Source organism: Juglans regia, chromosome 6, assembly GCF_001411555.2.
Source record: "Juglans regia cultivar Chandler chromosome 6, Walnut 2.0, whole genome shotgun sequence".
Taxonomy (NCBI): domain Eukaryota; kingdom Viridiplantae; phylum Streptophyta; class Magnoliopsida; order Fagales; family Juglandaceae; genus Juglans; species Juglans regia.
In genome coordinates this window covers 15,103,745-15,122,770 of record NC_049906.1, presented here as the reverse complement: position 1 = coordinate 15,122,770, position 19,026 = coordinate 15,103,745, and the positions used below count along the sequence as shown (strand labels likewise).

At 34.6% G+C, this 19,026-nt stretch overlaps 3 protein-coding genes across 6 annotated transcripts; all 3 read left to right on the top strand.

Annotated features, from left to right (window-relative positions):
- Positions 1-510: 510 nt before the first annotated feature.
- Positions 511-2,243, top strand: LOC108994522. Of its 2 annotated transcripts, none has more exons than XM_018969768.2 (3): positions 511-852; positions 952-1,033; positions 1,844-2,243. In XM_018969768.2, exons 1-3 carry the CDS (start codon positions 724-726, stop codon positions 2,002-2,004), a joined length of 372 nt encoding a protein of 123 aa, XP_018825313.1. In that variant the 5' UTR covers positions 511-723; the 3' UTR covers positions 2,005-2,243. The 2 variants fall into 2 exon arrangements, 1 of the variants encoding a protein (XP_018825313.1); XR_004801746.1 differs by having other exon boundaries at positions 534-852; positions 947-1,033; positions 1,844-2,177.
- A 390-nt stretch (positions 2,244-2,633) lies between these two features.
- Positions 2,634-3,545, top strand: LOC108994523 (heavy metal-associated isoprenylated plant protein 7-like). The gene is made up of 3 exons (XM_018969769.2): positions 2,634-2,822; positions 2,946-3,027; positions 3,111-3,545. The coding sequence occupies exons 1-3, from the start codon at positions 2,805-2,807 to the stop codon at positions 3,293-3,295; spliced, it is 285 nt and encodes a 94-aa protein (XP_018825314.1). The 5' UTR covers positions 2,634-2,804; the 3' UTR covers positions 3,296-3,545.
- A 9,211-nt stretch (positions 3,546-12,756) lies between these two features.
- On the top strand, positions 12,757-18,784 carry LOC108994556 (protein-tyrosine-phosphatase PTP1-like). Of its 3 annotated transcripts, XM_018969803.2 has the most exons (9): positions 12,758-13,207; positions 13,340-13,436; positions 13,578-13,660; positions 13,770-13,910; positions 16,125-16,259; positions 16,808-16,956; positions 17,051-17,192; positions 17,921-18,003; positions 18,202-18,784. In XM_018969803.2, coding segments are annotated over exons 1-9 (1,062 nt in total). In that variant the 5' UTR covers positions 12,758-12,976; the 3' UTR covers positions 18,203-18,784. The 3 variants fall into 3 exon arrangements, 2 of the variants coding, with proteins under 2 accessions (XP_018825348.2, XP_018825349.2); XR_001996713.2 differs by lacking the exon at positions 18,202-18,784 and having other exon boundaries at positions 12,757-13,207; positions 17,056-17,192; XM_018969804.2 differs by lacking the exon at positions 13,770-13,910.
- Positions 18,785-19,026: the final 242 nt, after the last annotated feature.

The window sequence follows — 19,026 nt, the reverse complement described above, 5'->3', positions numbered from 1 at the left end:
AAACCACACATAAATAGGAGTGTAAAGACAAATATAAAAAATTAAATTTACTTATTTTATCATTATAAATTCTTTAGACAAATTATAATAAGAGTAATGTTAGAGAGAAGTTATTATAACAGTCCACACTTTACACTTACTGCATGATTATTTCTAGTTAATTGTTTTTAATACTCACTTAGAGAGATATGTGGTCTACATAATGTTACATTATATATATAAAATAGATACTCTTAATAATGATTTTTAACTATATTTATTCTTATAATAATTTCACGAGACATGCAAAGTGGTTAAAACTTAAAATTCCATGCCTAGTAGTGGAATTATTGAGGCGATCTTTGACATGGTGGATTCATTGAACTCAAGAGTTGGTCATATAAGCAACCTCTTGGTAATAATTCCATACAAGAAAATTACCTAACACACTATATTATATGTGGGGCCTGCATGCCTTTGTGAATGAAGCATCTTTGTCAACACTAGGCATAAGACCTTTTTCAGTTTTCTATGCTGTTTATTATCATGTCCTATCTCCGTCTTGTTCTCCAACAACTCAAAAGCAGAAGCATCTCAAAAGATGGGGTTGCTCTTTCAGCACAGCAAGAGTGGTTCCTAGATCCTTTTCCACTTCTCACTTCAGTTATGATTTGGGATTGAACTTTTCACCTTATTGCCTTATATGATATCCCTTCTTTGTTCGAATGGTTTCATAACAAAGACATGGCTGTTGTTGTTGTTGATCGGCCTAAAAAAGAGATGATTCCAGGAATTGGAATCAGAAAGTCTGAGAGCAGCTTACTTCTTTCGGGAAACAGTCTTGCCTCTGTTGAATCTTTATCCTTGCCTCTTGTTCGTACTCTTCTTCTCTTTCCCTTTCTCTCTCGTTTGCTGCATAGTTTTTACAGATGAATGCATGGTCTTAGGTGTTTGGTGATTTGTTCAGAACAGGTCCAAGATGTTGTTCTCTCAGCAGATATTGGATGTGCAGAATGTCAAAAGAGAGTAGCTGACATAATGTCTAGAATGAATGGTAATTTCCAACAAGTACTTCTACATTTGAGATATTGCCCCTTAATTAAGAGGATTTTCGTTGTCTTTTTTTACTTTACTTTTTCCCTGTTTAAGGGAAAAACAAAAGCAAAAGGTTATGATTAGACATGTTATTGTTTAAGGGAGTAACAAAACCTTAAACTTTTTCCTAAATCGACTGTTGCCTCTAATAGATTAACATATGATTAGGCCTGAAAGAGGAGGTAACAAGAACTGTTTCAGCAGGAAGCATCTGTTTTAGGCCTAGTTTGTTTTTAGAAAACATTTCATCTCATCATTACAACTTTCTCAACTTTCAATACAAAATAAAATAAACAATTTAACTTTTTCAAATCTCAAAATAAAAATAATATTAAAAAATATATTTTAACAATATTTTATTCTAACTTTTTAACTTTAATCTCATCTCATCTCTAAAAATAAACGAGCCTATCTTATCATATCCTCATTTAAACATGTGTTTCTCAATTTGGTTGGCGGATATTTTCCATCGTTGAGAAAAGAAAAATGAAAAATGAAATATTTTTATATGATTGAGCATTGATATATGCATTGGAATTAAGTATTTCATTGAGTACAGTGACTGGTTGCCGGTTGGAAGTTTTGAATGCAGAAATGTGACACTGATCATTCTTCCTTTTTGTCTTAAGAACATATGATAGTTTTTTTTGTTGGGTGGAGTAACTGAAATTTGAGTTTATGGCTTCAAAAATCGAAGATCTTGAATGCGATAATGAAATCTTCTTTCAAGAAGTATAGAAATCATCATAATGTGCTCATTTTTTTGCAGAGATACAGTCAGTGGTGGTGAGTTTATTGGAGAAGAAGGTGACACTAACATGTAGGTATGCAAGTGTTGGTAAAGCATCCACACAACAAATTGCTACCATCTATAGAAAACCTCTTGGCAAAGTTGCCATGATCAAGCGGATATTCTGCTCTTCTCGGTGATTACAAACAGAGAGGATCCAACAAGCCAAGGAAAACCTATATTTCATAATACTCCTGAGATTGAGAAGGCCATGTATATACAAGTTTCAATGTACATTGATGTTGAATAAATCGAATGTGTAGTTTTTTCTTGGATGATTGAGTCAATTATGCGGTTGGTTTCTGCGTTTGCTTGCGACTAAGCCTCGTTTGTATTCATAATTCATCTCAAATCCATCTCAACTCATCTCATCTCATCATTACAACTTTATCAAATTCTCACACAAAATATAATAAATAATTCAACTTTTTTAAATTTCAAAACAACTTCTCCAAATTTCCACACAAAATATAATAAATAATTCAACTTTTATTCTACTATTTACAAACCATCTCAACCCATCTCAACTCATCTCTGAATCCAAACTACTCCTAAAGAGAGAGGGAGAGGTGAGTTTGTTTTGTGCAACATAAAACCTTTAGAAACAAGAAAGAGATGCTTCATTGTGTTGCATAAGTTAAGGCAAAACCAAAGCACATGAAGAAAGTAATCCTTGCCCTTGTCACTATGATATGAAATAAACAAGGCTTGAACATGAAGTTAGGGATAACAAGCTAGTAGCTAAGAAATAAAATCCTCTTTCCCCACACCTTGCAAAGAATCAGATTCCAAAATGAAGGAGAAGAATTTCCCAAAGACAATTCCAAAAGTTGAAATATGAGCAGCAGCTGATCCATGATGCTCTTCCATATCATCAACTTCCATCAAAATAATTTTTTTTTCTTTCCTGTGTACACCTCTATCAAATCCTGTCAATTCCATGTTCATGCCAGGAAAGGCAAGTGCTTTAGCATCTTTATAAACTCCCTTTCTCTTTCTTGGAATGCTTTTTCAATGCTAAATCCTAGGAAGAAAACAAAAGTTTTTAATAAAGCTTCTATTTTCTTTGCACAATTTGCAGTATTATTGCATGCTGATGAAGATCAATGTTGACTGCAATGCTTGCTGCAGGAAATTAAGGAGAATCATTCTAAACATGAAAGGCGAGTTCTTTTGTTATTATTTTATTAAAATGCAAGTCCCATGCATAATCCCACCTTTTATGAACCTTTCTTTCATACTGCAGAAATAGATTCAAATTTGATAGAGCAGCAGCAGTGCAGGGTGTGTGTGTGTGGGATATTTAAACCATCGGATGTGGCAAGAAAGATACAAAAGAAGATGAAGCGTAGAGTCGGAATTCTGGAAATTCAAGAGTTCAACACGGACGGCAACGAACAAGGACAGAGAAATAACCCTGCTGGTGGCTAATTGTTGTTGATAATGGGTATTTTTAAGGTCTGTGCTCACTTACCAGGTCTGAATAAGGCAGAATCTTTAGAAGGTTTGGCAATCCTAAGTTTCACAGAACATTGGGATATTACTAATTTGACATAATCCAATCTTGTATATATAAATGGGAAGTTTAACTTTCATGGGTTAGAAGTTAGATGTATAATAGAGATGTCAACTGCAAAACAGAACATTCAGAATGTAACATGAACATAGTGCATATACAGTAGTTACCAACAATATCTGTGTTTTGCTCTTCTGTATTGTTAGGAACCACAAGAGAACAAGTAAAACAAAAAGTGTAATCAATCACACACGACACAAGTTTTACATGGTTCAACAGTGTGCCTACGTCCACGAAGTTGTAAATAATTTTATTTCAGATGATAAGCAAATACAATACAGTGGACGTATAAGTGAATATACAAAATATAGTAAACCCTAGTCACCGACTTGGACCTATCGGCTCAAACTTCCACTCCATGGTTGAAGCCTCATTGAGAATCCACCAAAAAACTGCTACAGAACCATGTTGGGTCGAATCATAAACCATCTCATCTTATATAATTATTACAACTTTCTTAAGCTCCTATACAAAATATAATAAATAATTCAATTTTTTCAAATTTCAAAAACAAAAATTACATTATAAAAATAATTTATAATAATATTTTATTTAACTTTTAATAAAACATCTCAAAATTGCGTAACCACTAAATGATTTTTATATGAGTTTTGCTATGTACAAGCAAGTTTACATACCACTCTACGTACTAGTATTGTTGCCTTCATATTCTAAATTCAAATTAACATTATTTTGAATAAAATTTACTTTCTGATCAATCATATTTAATAAATATACGTATTAATACGCATTATCGTTTACAATTAAATTTTTTCTTTTTGTATTCAAATCTAGCCTTAAATGTCTACGTCTATGTCTATTTAATGGACGTTGTATTCAAATCTAGCCTTAAATGTCTGCGTCTATGTCTATTTAATGGACGTTGTATTCAAATCTAGCCTTAAATGTCTGCGTCTATGTCTATTTAATAGACGTGTATACCAAAAAAAAAACTAATACGTGGTATAGGATCAATTCCGCGTTAGCCACAACATTGAAAATCCATTAAAAACAAAAAAAAGCGCATTAAAGAGATTTTATAAGCCAAAAGTTATTTAAAAATCCCCAGAAAGTAAAAAGAAGAGTAGCAAACAATTAAAACAAAATAATAAGAAAATAAGAACTAGATATTATAAATAAAATGAATAATATTAGTTTATAAGCATAAAAAATTATTTTAAAAGCCCAATTTTTTTAAAAAACAAACAAATAAAATATTAAAGTAAAAATAAAAATAAGAACCAAGTATTATAAAATAAATAACATAATATTATTTTTTAAAAACCATAAATTATTTAGAAACCCCCAAAAGTAACAAAAATAAAATGAAATAAGAACCAAATATAATAATAAATTAGATATAACCTATTAAATAAGAAAAAATTATATAAAATATATATTATAATTAAAAAGGAAATATAAATAAAAAAGTTAAACATAATAAAAACAAAATCCCCCCCACAAACCCCGGGGGCGCCTAATTTGGGGTAAGGGAAGGGTTCCCTTTGTCTTGAACGTGAAGGATGGCTTCCTTTTTTCTTTAAAGAAATACTTTAGTTATGAAAATATTATACAAAAATAAATTTATAAATAGACGTTAGATTATAAAGTTATTTTTATTATAAAATAAATTTAACAGATCACATAAAATCACGTCAATTTATGAATTTATTTTTGTATAATTTATTTATTTCTGTAACACTTCCTTTATAGAGAGACGACTTAGGGACACCTTGAGTTTGGCTTGATGTCTCTTCACGAGAGTGAGTTGCATAATTTTTATTTAAATGTGTTCGAAGAGTGATGTATATTCTTTGGAAGTGAAAATATCAACATGAATAAACATCTTCTTGTTCATGGAAATATGACCCTCCTTGTAATAAATAATTTTGTGTTAGCATGACCTGTATTTTCAAAGATATCTTAAGAAATGAAGTCTCTAGATTTTTCACCCTTTTATGGAAAAGAAGATCGAGTTTTCGGTTTTATAACTTATGTACACTACATATTTGAATTTTAAGAAACTCGCTTTTAGTCTCTGTCCATCTTCAATTTGATTTTCAAATTAGCGAAATTTTCATGTTATTAATTCCATAGGAGTGAACCAATCAAAAGCTGACAATTTTATTTCCACTGTTTTGGATGTGTTTTATCGCTAACTAATCTCGACCGCTAACATATAATAAGGAAAGATGGTGGCCCGATGTGCCTAGTGCACCTTCGATGCATAAGTTAGAAATATATATATGTTGCCTTGCAAGAATCGATCAGAATGTTACCTTGGATCGCTAGTGCTGACTCTTTATATAGGCGTAAACAATTATTGATAAAGATTGTTTGATCTTTTTCCTAAATCTTGGGACTTGATTATCGAGTTTTCGGGATCTCCTTTAAGAATGAAGGAGTTACCACATTGTGGGCAAATATCTTGTTGTTTCCTTGTAAGGGAATATCTCTAGCTATCGACAACGGTTACCATATGGAAATGATATACTTACAACTTTTGTTTACAATTTTTATATAATCACGCGTTAAATGATGAGATATTTTTGTAAAATAACTTATAAAAATAACATCACTTTATATAAATTCTCTCAATTTATCACATGGTTGTATAAAAATTGTAAAAAAGATGTATAAGTGTATCATTAATCATTATCATATTAATCTTATTAGGTGATGCGATTTCATGGTGACAAGCGCACGGTACCCCCGTGGTCTTTCAACTCACTAGGCTTCTCATATCGGCCTTACTCGATATTGTTGGGCTCGTCAGGCAACTAGAGGGGGATAAAATATTATAAGTCCCAAAGTGGTTTTTCAAGCCCAACCCAAGGTGGAGGGTCTCATCAGAAGAGAAGAAAAATAGAATGAATGAGGAAACAAAAGGCCGAGGAAGCAAAAGGGTGTCAGGAAGAAAAGAGGAAATGAAACATAAATGAGAGATGATGTGAGATAAAGAAAGGTTGGGCAGAGGATAAAAGAAAAGGACCAGATGACTTGAAAAAGGCTTTTAGACTTCGACCTTTCCTTGAACTTCTTCAACCTCACGATGTGAACTCTAGAGAGATGGTCTCCATCAAAAAATAGATCTTGATATCCATTGTACAACGAGGATGAGAGACCATGAGAACTTATAAAACAATCATATTTTAATAGATTCTCCTCTCCCCAAACCCTCGTAGACGTAGGCATTATGCCAAACCATATGAATCTGGGTGTCTGTCTCTTTATTTTCTCTACATTTATTTCATGTTCACTACTATAGATTTACGCACGAACACCGTACAGCCACTCCGGACTACTGTCGGGGGCTCCACTACATCGATCAAGGCCCAAATCATCACGACATGCCGAGAATGACTCTTTCTCCCCTTCTAGTATGTCGTGCGATTTTTAAACATTGACAATGAGGATAGAATAGCCTTTCCATCAACCTTAGCCACCTATTCAAAATTAATAAAAAGATTAAATTCTCACTCTAAAAAAATAAAACAAAATAATTATGAATTATATAATTTTTTTTTCAAGAAAAAGAACCTTCGTGAGAAGATCGGTTGGAATGGAAGGGGTGGCAAAAGGGGTCTCTCCCAATTCCCCTCCCTCGAAACCCATCGACCATACCACAGCCACCACGATTGTGAGGGCAACACTTGATCCATCCCATAGTAGAATGGTATTGGTTCAAGGCCTCAATAGGGATGGCTCACAAAATGACATGCATCAATAATATTTTTTTGTAATGAGATTCCATAATCTTCATGTATGTGCATTTTGGCACATGATAATTTGATGTTTAGAGAATCTAATTGGAGACAAATAGAATTGAAAAAAATAGAATCTATCATTAAAATTTTTTATTACTCAAACCGTCTCATATATATTTTTAAATTACTTGCAAGAGCACAATATTTACAAGTTCTTAACTTATATAAATAATTTATGTATGCTAAGACTCAAATATTCCAAATCATATTATGTCACTTCAAATAGAGTTAGACCCGGTACGGTTTCACAAACATTTCAAATTATCTCATCTCATCTCAACATTTTAACACCATTCAAATACAAGCATTTTTCATTTTCAAATTTACAACTTTTTCATCTAATCATTACAACTTTCTCAAACTTTCAAACAAAAAACAAAAAATAACTCAACTTTTTCAAATCTCAAAACAAAAATAATATAAAAATATATATATATGTTAACCTTGTTTTAACTTTATATTTTTTTTATTCAACTTTTTTTTTTCTCTTTTTCCAAACTCACATAAAAATCTTAATTCAAACTATTTCACTATTATTTAAAAATTATCTCACTATTATTCACAGATTTATTATCTCATCTGTATAACTAAACGAGACCATTCTTTTGCAAAAGGCTAAAAATCATAAAGAAATAATATTTGTAGTCCTAGTGTATACAAGAACCGCGTATTCATTTTAAAAAATAGATAAATCTAGAACTCACGTAAAAAAATTATTTGAAAAAAATTATTTTTAATAGCAAACTTTAATTTTTTTCAAAAAGAGTGTATGAAATTTGCATATTTTGAGATTGCATCCAGTGTTAAGAGCACTAGTAGTGTGCTAGCTATAGATAAAATTTAGCTAATTAGCTTAAAATATACTCACAACAAACTCTCCAAATCCACAGTAAATTTAATTTTGGGATTTTTGACTGGCCAGTCAAACAGATGGCCATATATTTTTGTTCTCATTAATATATTATTCCTGCTTTCTGCAGGTGGGTATTTTTCTTTTATTTTGTTTTTGCTTTTTTGTGAGCTACAACCTACATGTTGTGCAGTTGAGTTTGTACTTTATGATAATATATCAGTATAATTGCCAAGTTGCTAAGGTGATGAAGGCCAAGTATTTTTTCAGGTCTGACTTCCTCCATGCAAAACTGGGCAGCAATAATTCATTTCTTTGGAGGAGTTTCTTGAATGCTAGAACTATTTTAGAGGGCTTGATGTGGAGGATTGGGAATGGAAGAGGAGTCAACCTATGGAAAGACAAATGGGTTCCCCAACCTACCATATTCAGAGTGCAGACACCTTTAGATTAGAGGTTTGCACACTGGCATGTCAGCAACTTGATTGAAGAGCATACTAAGTCCTGGAAACTGAATGTTTTGAGGAACATGTTCACAGAAGAAGACATAGGTAACATTTGCAAGATCCCTATCAATAGGAGTGGTAATCCAGATAAACTTATTTGAAGGTGTACTAAAGATGGATTTTTTACTGTCAAGAGTGCCTACCATTTATTGGGCACAATGACCTAGACTCCAGTGGGACAAACTTCAGCTCATTCAAACCAAAGGGAAGTCTGGCCCAAAATCTGGAAATTAAAGATCCCAAGTACTATCAGGATGTTTATGTGGAGCGCTAGCCATGAATCTCTACCAACTAACCTCAACCACAGTAAGAGGAAAATCAAGGAAGCCTTAGTATGTCCTGTTTGTAACTTGGAGCCAGAATCTGTTATACATGCAGTATGGTCGTGTTCTTCAATGCAGGATGTATGGGTTGTCTGTTCTAGGAGGTAGTGGAGGTCAGTTTTAGATCATTCAAAGAGATAGTGAAGCATGTGTTATCAACTCTCAGTGAGGAAGATATAGAATTATTTGCTTGTACAGCCTACCATGTGTTGAAGAGAATAAACATCTTTGTGTTTGAAGAGAAATTTGAGAACCCTTCAAGAGTGGCTCGATCTGCTCTACAAATGATTAGGGAATTCAAAGAGGCCAATGACAGTAAACAAACTGATGTGATCCTGGAAGACTTCAAGGACAGATTTGGAGGCCCCTTCCTATGAATGTCTACAAGGCCAATTGGGATGCTTCTGTTGATCAAGTAAGCTGTAGAATGGGGGTATGCGTGGTGGTCAGAAACTAGGAGGGGCTTGTGATTGCAACTCTGAGATCCTCAAGAAGCTTGTTCCCAGATGTTAAACTTGTAGAGGCAGTGGCTGCTCTCAAAGCAGTCTTTTTTTGCAAACAATTAGGAATTTCAAGATTGATGATTGAAAGGGATGCTCTCAATGTGGTTAATGATCTCAATAAAGAGACAATGGATTGAAGCACAGTAGGACTGATCATTCAAGATATTAAATTTAAACTAAAGTGTTTGCTTTCCTGGTCTGTCTAGTATATTTCTAGGAAATCCAATTGTATCACTCATTGCTTAGTTAAGGATAAATTAAAACTCTCTGAGGAGAGCATTTCTATTGAGGGAGTCCCTCCTTGTATCTAACATTTGCTAACTTAATGATGAAAGTTTGATTACTCAAAAAAAAAATAGTAGTATAATTTGTGACCTACATGTCATGGAGTTGAGTATACACATTTTTATGCATATTGAAGTTAACATTAAAAAAATCAATTAGAAACCGACAGGCATCTTTTATTTTAGGTGAATAGAAATACAAGTGTTTTTTAATAAGGAAGAAATATTTTAATTACCAATAGAATTAAAATAAATGAAAATTAGAAATAAATATATAAATTTCTTTCATTTTTTTAGGCAACGCCTAGACTTTATTGAAAAAAACCTCACTTGTAGAGGATGAATACCGTGGTTCCAAGATATTCCAATAACATTACCTTATTACCAAACTTATTGCATAAGAATATGAAAGAATAATACCCAGCACAAAACCAACAAACTCGTGAAAACACCATGTAACAACGTCAAGAGCAAATTCTCAAATTCGGCAAGCCACTTCGATCCGTTCGCAACATACCTTTTAGCAAATGAGGAATATTTTCATTCGAAAACTCATCAGTACAATCTCTACTACCCAATCGCGCAAGCCAGTCTTCTGTAGAGTTTTCCTCCTTAAAAACATGTTGAAACCACACATTCAAGTCCCTTAGAAGATTGCAAATCTCCTCCAAATACCAAATATTACAGTGACCTTCCTTCAACCAGTTAACTATCAAAAGGGAGTCTAGTTCAAGAATAACATTGTTAAAACCATGCAATTTACAGCATCGCAAACCAAGTAAGAGTGCCATCAGCTCCGCCCTATTATTCTAATCAAAACCAATATATTCCACAAATGCAAATTGCAGCTTTCCATCATGATTTCTTAACACGCCACTGGCACCATATTCTTTAGGATTATTAAGGCTGCTCTCATCCACATTCAATTTAAACCAACCAGGACTTGGCTTATGCCAAGAGATTGCACGCACCTGCTTTGGACGGGACGACTAGTACTCCATCAGCAACTTCAGTTCTTGCAAAATAGAAATGTCCCTCTTGTCCAAATGGTTAGAAGCTTTCAAACGACTGGCTACCCAGGCAATCCAATATTTTGCTTTACAACATAAAACATCAAACAGCTCCTTACGTCCTTCCATACAAGTAGTATACCTCCATGACCACAAGCACCACATTAAGATCAATGGAACCAAGCCAATCAAATTGCCCACCTGTGAGGATTTCTTGGTTTTCCGAAACCAAGCTTCCACTAATTGAGACCAGGAATGATTTGATACAAAAGGAATTCCCAAAAAATCCAACCATGTCTGCCATAGTTTTTAGGCCATTTTACCTTCATATAAAACATGATTTAAATCTTCAATTGATCCCTCTTCACAACATTCACACTTAGAAACCATCGGAATACCGAGACATCGTATTCGATCATCAACACTCAAGCTTTGTGAAAAAGCTTTCCACATTGCAATGAAAAATTTCTTTGGTAAAGCCGTATGCCATATCCATTTGGACCACTACTGTTTTAGGGCTACAACACGTACCAAATCCCAAGTAGAGGAGGTGGAGAACCTACCATCTGACTTACACAACCAAATTAAAATATCAAAACTAGTTTTTGTTCCCCTAACTTTGGTTAGGATCTTTCTATGAGCTCCGGACTCACAATTTGCATTAAAAAATCAACATCCCAACTATTCTCCACCACGCATTCCTTTATTTTCAGAGTCAGAACATCAACAATGCTTCGCTCCTCACATATCGGTCTAGCATCCATCCAATTATCTCGCCAAAAGGATAGATTTCCTTCTCTAACAATCCAGGTCAATTTACCAAGCACAAACGGAATAAGAGTTGCAATTCTCTTCCAGAACCAAGTTCCCCTCAATGGATTTACTAATGGAATATGTTGATCCTTTATATACTTGGCCTTGAAAAAATTTGCCCATAAAGAGTTTTCAGTAAGCAATTTCCAGACAAATTTAAAGTGTAAAGATTTTTGAACATCTATAAGATTCTGTAGGCCAACACCTCCCTCATCAACTGGTTTACATAGCGACTCCCATTTCACCCATTTATTTATTTTTTTTGGTTTTCCCTCAACTAAACCCCAAAAGAAAGTGCTAAATAGCCGATTAATCATAGCAAACACTTGGAGCGTGCAAAACAATTGACAAATGAATCGGCAAGCTTGATAACACATGTTTTAAGAGGATTAGTCGTGGCCCTAAAGATAAAAATCGAACCTTCCACCCCTCTATTTTCTTCTGAATTTTCATCAACAAATCCTCTAAATAATGCAACTTCATACGACCAGTACTAATTGGAACATCCAAATATTTTATTCGAAAGTTTCCTGCAGTAAAACCTGTAATACTCAAAATTTCTCGTCGTCTAGAAGGCAAGATCTTGGAAGAGAAGAAGATGGAAGACTTTGCTTCATTAACTACCTGTCCAGACCAACAAGCATAGATATTAAGAGTAATCACCTTAGCGGACCGGTTACACTATTAGCAAAAATCACCATATATTTTGCATAAATAGTTAAATGAAATAATAAAAGATTTAGAGGGTTTGTTATTTAGTGTTATTGAAAAGTAACTAGTTTAATTTTTTTTTAAAAAAAGTGAATTTCTTAATCAAATTTAAAAAAAAAAAAAAACTAGATGACTACTAAGAGCACTGACATTGGACTAGCCAAATGTCAGTAAAATCTAAAGTATAGCTAAATTTTGTATAAATAACCTGCATTGGATTAGCTAAAAATATTTAACTTAGACTTTGAGCTACTATAACTCTAAAGGAATTTCTAAAGTTGGAGAGTCACTATTCATTCATCAAACCTATATTTTATTCACAAATAATCAATAACAGTCTTTTTCTTTTTTATTCACAAGTTGGGATTAATGACAATGAAAATATTGACAATAGATAAATTTTATTTAACATATAGAGTGTATTTGTAAAATATAAAAATAAATTTATTATTAAAATATATAATATTATATTATTACTTTGAAGTCGATTAGTTTCTTCAATAATTTTATCTTTTAATCAAATTTTAGAATTGATAATGGCCAAGAGCATTATGTGCTCTAATGCAACCAAATTACCAATCACTGAACTTGGATGGGAAATTTCTTCCGTGTCTCATGATTGTGTTTGGTCTGTATGCTTGCGACATAGATTTTTTGCATTATAGATATAAAGATATAGCGCTCATGATCACCATATCACGGGGGCCACCACAATCGAAGAAGAAGAAGAAGACCGTCTGAAACAACGTTCGTCCAACTGGGTAATTGTATGTCTCGACGCGACCTCTACCATCGGAGGAGATCGCCCATGGCCTCCTCCTCTTCTGCCTCCAAATCCCTCTCCACCCCCCCGCCAGTCTCCTTCGATTTCTCACCCGATTTGCCACCGATACTTGCTCTCACCCCCGATCAGTTCACCCGCTGCTCCGAAGCGCTCAGTTTCTTCCGAGAGAGGCTTTCTATGCCTCAAGTCATCGACCAGGAGTTCGCTCGCTTGCAGGTTACAAATTCCGGATTTTACCTGTCTGAAAATGTTTGGGTTTTATAAGACAGAACCATTTTAGATAGGTGTTTGCCTGTCTTTATATAATTCTGTTTCGGTTATAGCACTAAGTTTTTCGGTTGTTTTCAGGCCGATAGGATAACCCCATCTGAGACGAGGAGAAGTGCCACTGTGGCGCTTGACAGTGTCAATTTGAGCAAGAACCGCTACACGGATGTCATACCATGTATATGTTATTTTTTTGTTTCTTTTGACTCCTGAATGCTTAAGCAATTTTAATTATTTACTTGTAAATGGAATTATATGTTTATAAAACTTGAAGGTTATCGTTTTTGTGACCAGATTGCTAAGTTGTTGTTGATTTCAGTTGACAGGAATAGGATTGTTCTTAAATCGAGTAAGGATTATAGACCGGCAGCAAGGGGATACATAAATGCGAGCTTGATTATGGTACGGGCTTATATATCTATATTTAGTTGATAATGTCTCTTTTTAGAATATTATGAATGGACGGAAGTGTCTCCTTAGTTTGACCTTCAACAACGACTCTCAAATGCAGACATCTTCCTCCGAAAATGTTTCTAAATTTATTGCCACACAAGGTCCACTACCGCACACCTGTGAGGATTTCTGGGAGATGGTAATCCAATACCGTTGCCCTGTGGTTGTGATGCTGACTAGATTGGTTGACAATTACAAGGTACTTTAGCTAATCACTCAAATCTTTGTACCCGTCAGGGTGCAGCCTTGGGGTCAAAGGACTGGCTTGGATGAGCTGTAGGCTCAGATATCTTGAATTCGATTCCACAAAGTTCTCCTAGATTATTTGATACTCGTTTCTAGCATGTGAAGTTGTGTATCTAGGTTTTATTACCTAAGGGTGGGTTTTAAGGGCCCCTACCTTGGTGAGATATTCATTATCAAAAAAAGTTCCTCGAATCTATGTTATTTAGCATAGGTAGCACATGACGAATGTAATGACCCAGAGGTATGTCAGTAACGTTTGTTTGATACCCAAAATGACTATTAAACGTTATAATTGGAGTTTCAGTGAAGTTCTTATAAATACAAGATGGAGTTTAATGGAAGTACTTATAAGGTCTAGTTCCACCTAGTAAGCATCTCATGTGGTACTTAACACCTATGCAATGCTTTTACAATCCACCTACTCTATGTGAAACTTTCACAATCCAGGATATCATAACCCCCCTGCAATTTGAATTCTTAACGTCCTCGTTACATGGTGCTCTCTGCTGCGTATTGATTACTGAGTCTGATTTGATATTATTTGTCATGACTCAGGGACATCCTATTCAAATCTGTACTATCCTCCAAAAGAACTTGTCAAAGCTACAATTGGAGTTATCTGAAATTACTTATAAAACCCAGTTCCACTTACTAGCCACATTTATGCTATACGTTATGTGGGACTTAACATAATTTTGAGTATCACATTGGGTGGATGACTTGTAAAATCATTGTATAGATGCCTAGTTTCACATAGGACATTTACCAGGTGGACCTAGTCTTTATGGGGGATCTAGGGAATTTTTGTTACTTTGATTAATCTTTATGGGCTATAGCATAAATGTGGCTAGCATGTCCCCAAATCATGAGAAATGGTATCAAAGCTGATCCCATTTGTGCTGAAGCATTTTCCCATTATGCGAGCCTTGACAAGTATCAAGGATTTGAGTGGGGAAGATTGTGAGTTCTGGATTGTGTTAAGTCACACATTGTGTGGGTGATTTGTGAAGGACTTGTATGGGCAGCAAGTTCCACATGATATGTTTACTAGGTTGGATTGAGTTTCATAAGTGATTATAGGGTACCCCAATTATAGCTTTGACTGTTTCTTTTGGAGTATAGCAGGTTATTACAATAAAGCTTTTTTAGTCCAGGCCTAGTAAGACGATAATTATTAGTAACAACAGAAAAGCCACAAAGCGAAGGTGTTATCCTGTTGTCAATCTTATCAGTCACAAAGCTGGACTTGACATTACTTATTATAAATATAAAATAAAATAAAAGCAAGACTTGACTATACTTATTAAAAATAAAGTGGGACTTGACTCTGAAGCTAACTAAAAATAGCTTAAAAAGGGATGGATAGACTGATTACATTCAGGCCACTCTGTCGCTGCATATAAAAACACGTCATTCAACAACAGCTCTAGATGCTTACGTTTTGTATTTTTAATGGAAGTTCCTCGGATAAAGTGAACTCCTTTTTTAGGGTTGTTGGAAGCATCTTATTCTTTCATTTTTTTTCCATTTTTTTAAAGAAAACTCTTTGTAATGCCCCAAGGAAGGCCCGAGCCACATATGGGCCATGCTCTACCAGGACTAGCCAATGGTATAATTGGAGCTCCATTGAAATTATTATAAAGAGCAAGGACTTCTTACTCCCGAGCAATGTGGAATCTCATACGCCACCTACACTTGTCACTTAGTATAAGGTATCAGACTGTCATGATTAATACTTTCCATGAGCCTCTTTACTGCTCATGCAAAGGCTCACACATGCATTTCTCTTTGTTAAGTGCTTGATCCTTTGTACCTTTATAAAGGAATGTATTATCACCATTGATGTGGCCAAGTAAAACCATTTATGCCGATACTTTTTATGTGGTTGTGATATCCAAACCTATGGTCATTGTGTGGACTTCTTTCCATATCCATTGGATCATTCCTATACTATACAGTTTTTTTTTTTTTCCTTTTTGAGTCATAAAATTTCATTAATAAGTTCAAAATGCGTACTCAAATACATAGGTTGCATACAAGAGATACCTTATTAGAAATTAGAAAGAGAAAAAACAATTAATAATTCTTGTGCAACATCTTAATATAACTTTACATTTACAACACACTTATTCATTAGATTGTTTCTGGGTTTGTGCTTTATGTGCAGATGGTAAAATGTGGGGATTACTTCCAGGCAGAGGATGGTCCCAGAGAATTTGGTAATATATATATAACCACTAAATGGATAAGAACTACTGAAACTTCATTAGTGTTACGCCTTCTGGAGGTAAACAATAGGGAGGTAAGATGATTGTTCTGAGAATAACTCTTACATTGTGCAAATGATGCTTTATCAATTTTTTGGCATGCCATATATGGGGAAGATCCACCAAGATATGGGTGTGGACAGATTATATGAAAAAGATGAGAATGCATGCTTCTCCCATGCTTTATGCATATATATATGATCTTTGATTACTCTTTTTTTTCTTCATGTTTTAGGTGTGAAAAGCTGATCATAAGATCCACGTGTTCTAGGGTTTTTTATTCAATGGAGGCCATGGATTCTAACTCCTTTCACACCCACTCCCTCCTTTTATCACTATTAAAGGGAGTATTTGTGCTTAGGAGTGTCTAGCTTTCTTGACATACTTCTAGGTCCTTGTACTTGTCATATATATATGTGGAGGTCATCCTCTATGGTGTTAGCTATACTTTCATGTATAGCTCACAAGGAAGCTTTGTCAAGTATTTGGTGTTCTTGGTGTCATTTGTAGTTTGTGTCTTGCCTTTGAGATTGAAACGTGTCTGATTGTGTTTTCCTCTTGGCCATTGTCATTTATTTTGCAGTCGGAGGAGGCACCCATATCTGTTCTGCATATTCTGTACCCTGAATGGCCTGATCATGGAGTTCCAAAGGACACATTTGCTGTGCGTGAAATTTTGAAAAGGATATACCATGTACCACCTAATATTGGTCCCATAGCGGTGCACTGCAGGTTAAGCTCTCGTTTATCTAAATGTTCCATGATGATGCTTAAAAATATTTTATAGACTTTTGTCTGAAATACAAGCGTGCATTCTCTTTCTCAGTGCAGGTATTGGGAGAACTGGAACATATTGCGCCATCCATAACACAATCCAAAGAATCCTTGATGGAGATATGTCTGCTTTAGATCTTGTTAATACAGTAACTATGTTCAGGTCTCAGAGAATTGGAATGGTCCAAACCCAGGTAAAGTCTAATTTCCAATGATATGTAAATAATTGGCATGGTAATGTTTTTTTAACTTACTCCATTGTAATACTAATAGACTTCTGCTGGCCCAAAAAGATTTCTATTATGGCACAGGATCAGGGTTGGGTGCAAGTATTGATTTTGGACTTGTGCAAGTTCAGAGGACCAGCAGAAATGTTATCCCCATTTTATTTGATACAAATGTAGCAAGTTGTCTTTGTGTACTGGGGATTAAGTTTGTCCTTGCCCCTCGGGAAGTCCTTTTTTTTTTATTCCTTGCATTATGGCTCAGGTTAGATGACAGCTTGCGTGTTTGAACTGACTCCTAACTGCAGAATTTTTTATTGGCACCGGGTGTCCGAGAACAAAGTCTCGACTAATCCAGGGTTTGAACCAAGTAAAACCAATTCTCACTATTAAATGCCAGAACTAAACAAAGGACTCAGAAAAAAAAGTCAAACCAACGATGTTTGGATTGGTTGATTCTCTGGCTAAAAAAGTTTCACACTAAAATTGTCTGGATTCAGTATTTGTTTTAGTTTTTGTCCAAGCCCTCTTCTTCAGAGAGATAGCTTTAAATTCTGTGCCAAGAATGCAGAATAGATTAATGTGATTCTCATTCCACACCTGCCCACTCTCCCTTTCCTTTTCTCTTTTTTCTTAAAAACCAAGCCCAGCCTTCTCTACTTCTAATGTGCCATCTCTGTTAATTTTCTGTTTGGTAGGATCAATATCTTTTCTGCTATAAGGCTATCATTGACGAATTAGAAGACCTAATCTCGGAGTTCAATTCTCGGAGCTCAAAATGGTATGTCCATAGTTTTGAAGTTTTTTTGCCTTTGCATATAGATGCAAAATGCTTTAACTAAAATTACTCATAGAAAATTCGTTTGCTAAAATGATAGATTCACTTTTTTTTTTTTTTTAAAATATATTTTAGCTTATAGTTTTATTGTTTTGTAGGTTATCTCTTAATCCAGATGTCTTTTGTTTTATGCTTTGGCAGATAGATTAATAGCTGTTGCTCATCATTAATACCAATGCTGAATAAGGCTGAGAGAGAGAGAGAGAGAAGACCAGCTTCCTGCTTCTCCCTGTATGTTTTAGTTCTTCAGCTGTCTGGTTCCCACAATAATGGGGGAACCCAGAACCCAGAACATTGCTGAATAATGAATTTCTCCTCAAATCGACTGGTTCTCTCCCTATAGAGGGAACTGAGGAGCTGAATGATTCAAATGGCCTCTATTTCATCTTTAAATTGGTTTCCCACAGACTGCTAGAAAAAATAACTGACTTGTAGCCATTGCAAGATTCTGATTCATTCATCATGAACAGGTTCAGAATGGCTGTTGTCCGTTGAGGCCAACTAAGTCCATTGAATGCTTAGATAACTATGGATAATGTGCATGTTGAAATGGCCATTAATAGCAAAACTGGAATGATTTGCAAGTTCCTCTATGTTGACAATGGCCATTTGTAATTGAACTGTTAAGAGTACATGGTTGTAATTAGTGTAACTTATGAGGGTATAATTGTCATTTGCATGTGCTGTTGAACATCAATGAATAACAAGTAGTATTCTCTCTTTATGTTCGACTACAAACTAAACACAATGTTGTCTTCTTGATTCCAACTCTTTATTGATCTTGTTTCGAGGAGCTTTGTTCTGAAAAGTACAGTGGTTCTTCTATTCTCGTATACCTCTGCATAATTCCAATATTTTCTTTTCCGTGGTTCAATTAGCGGGGTTTGTGCTTGACACCAAGTATGATTGGTCTGGTGTTATTTGCATTTTCACGGGCCCAACTAACTTGAGATTTGTGATACTTTT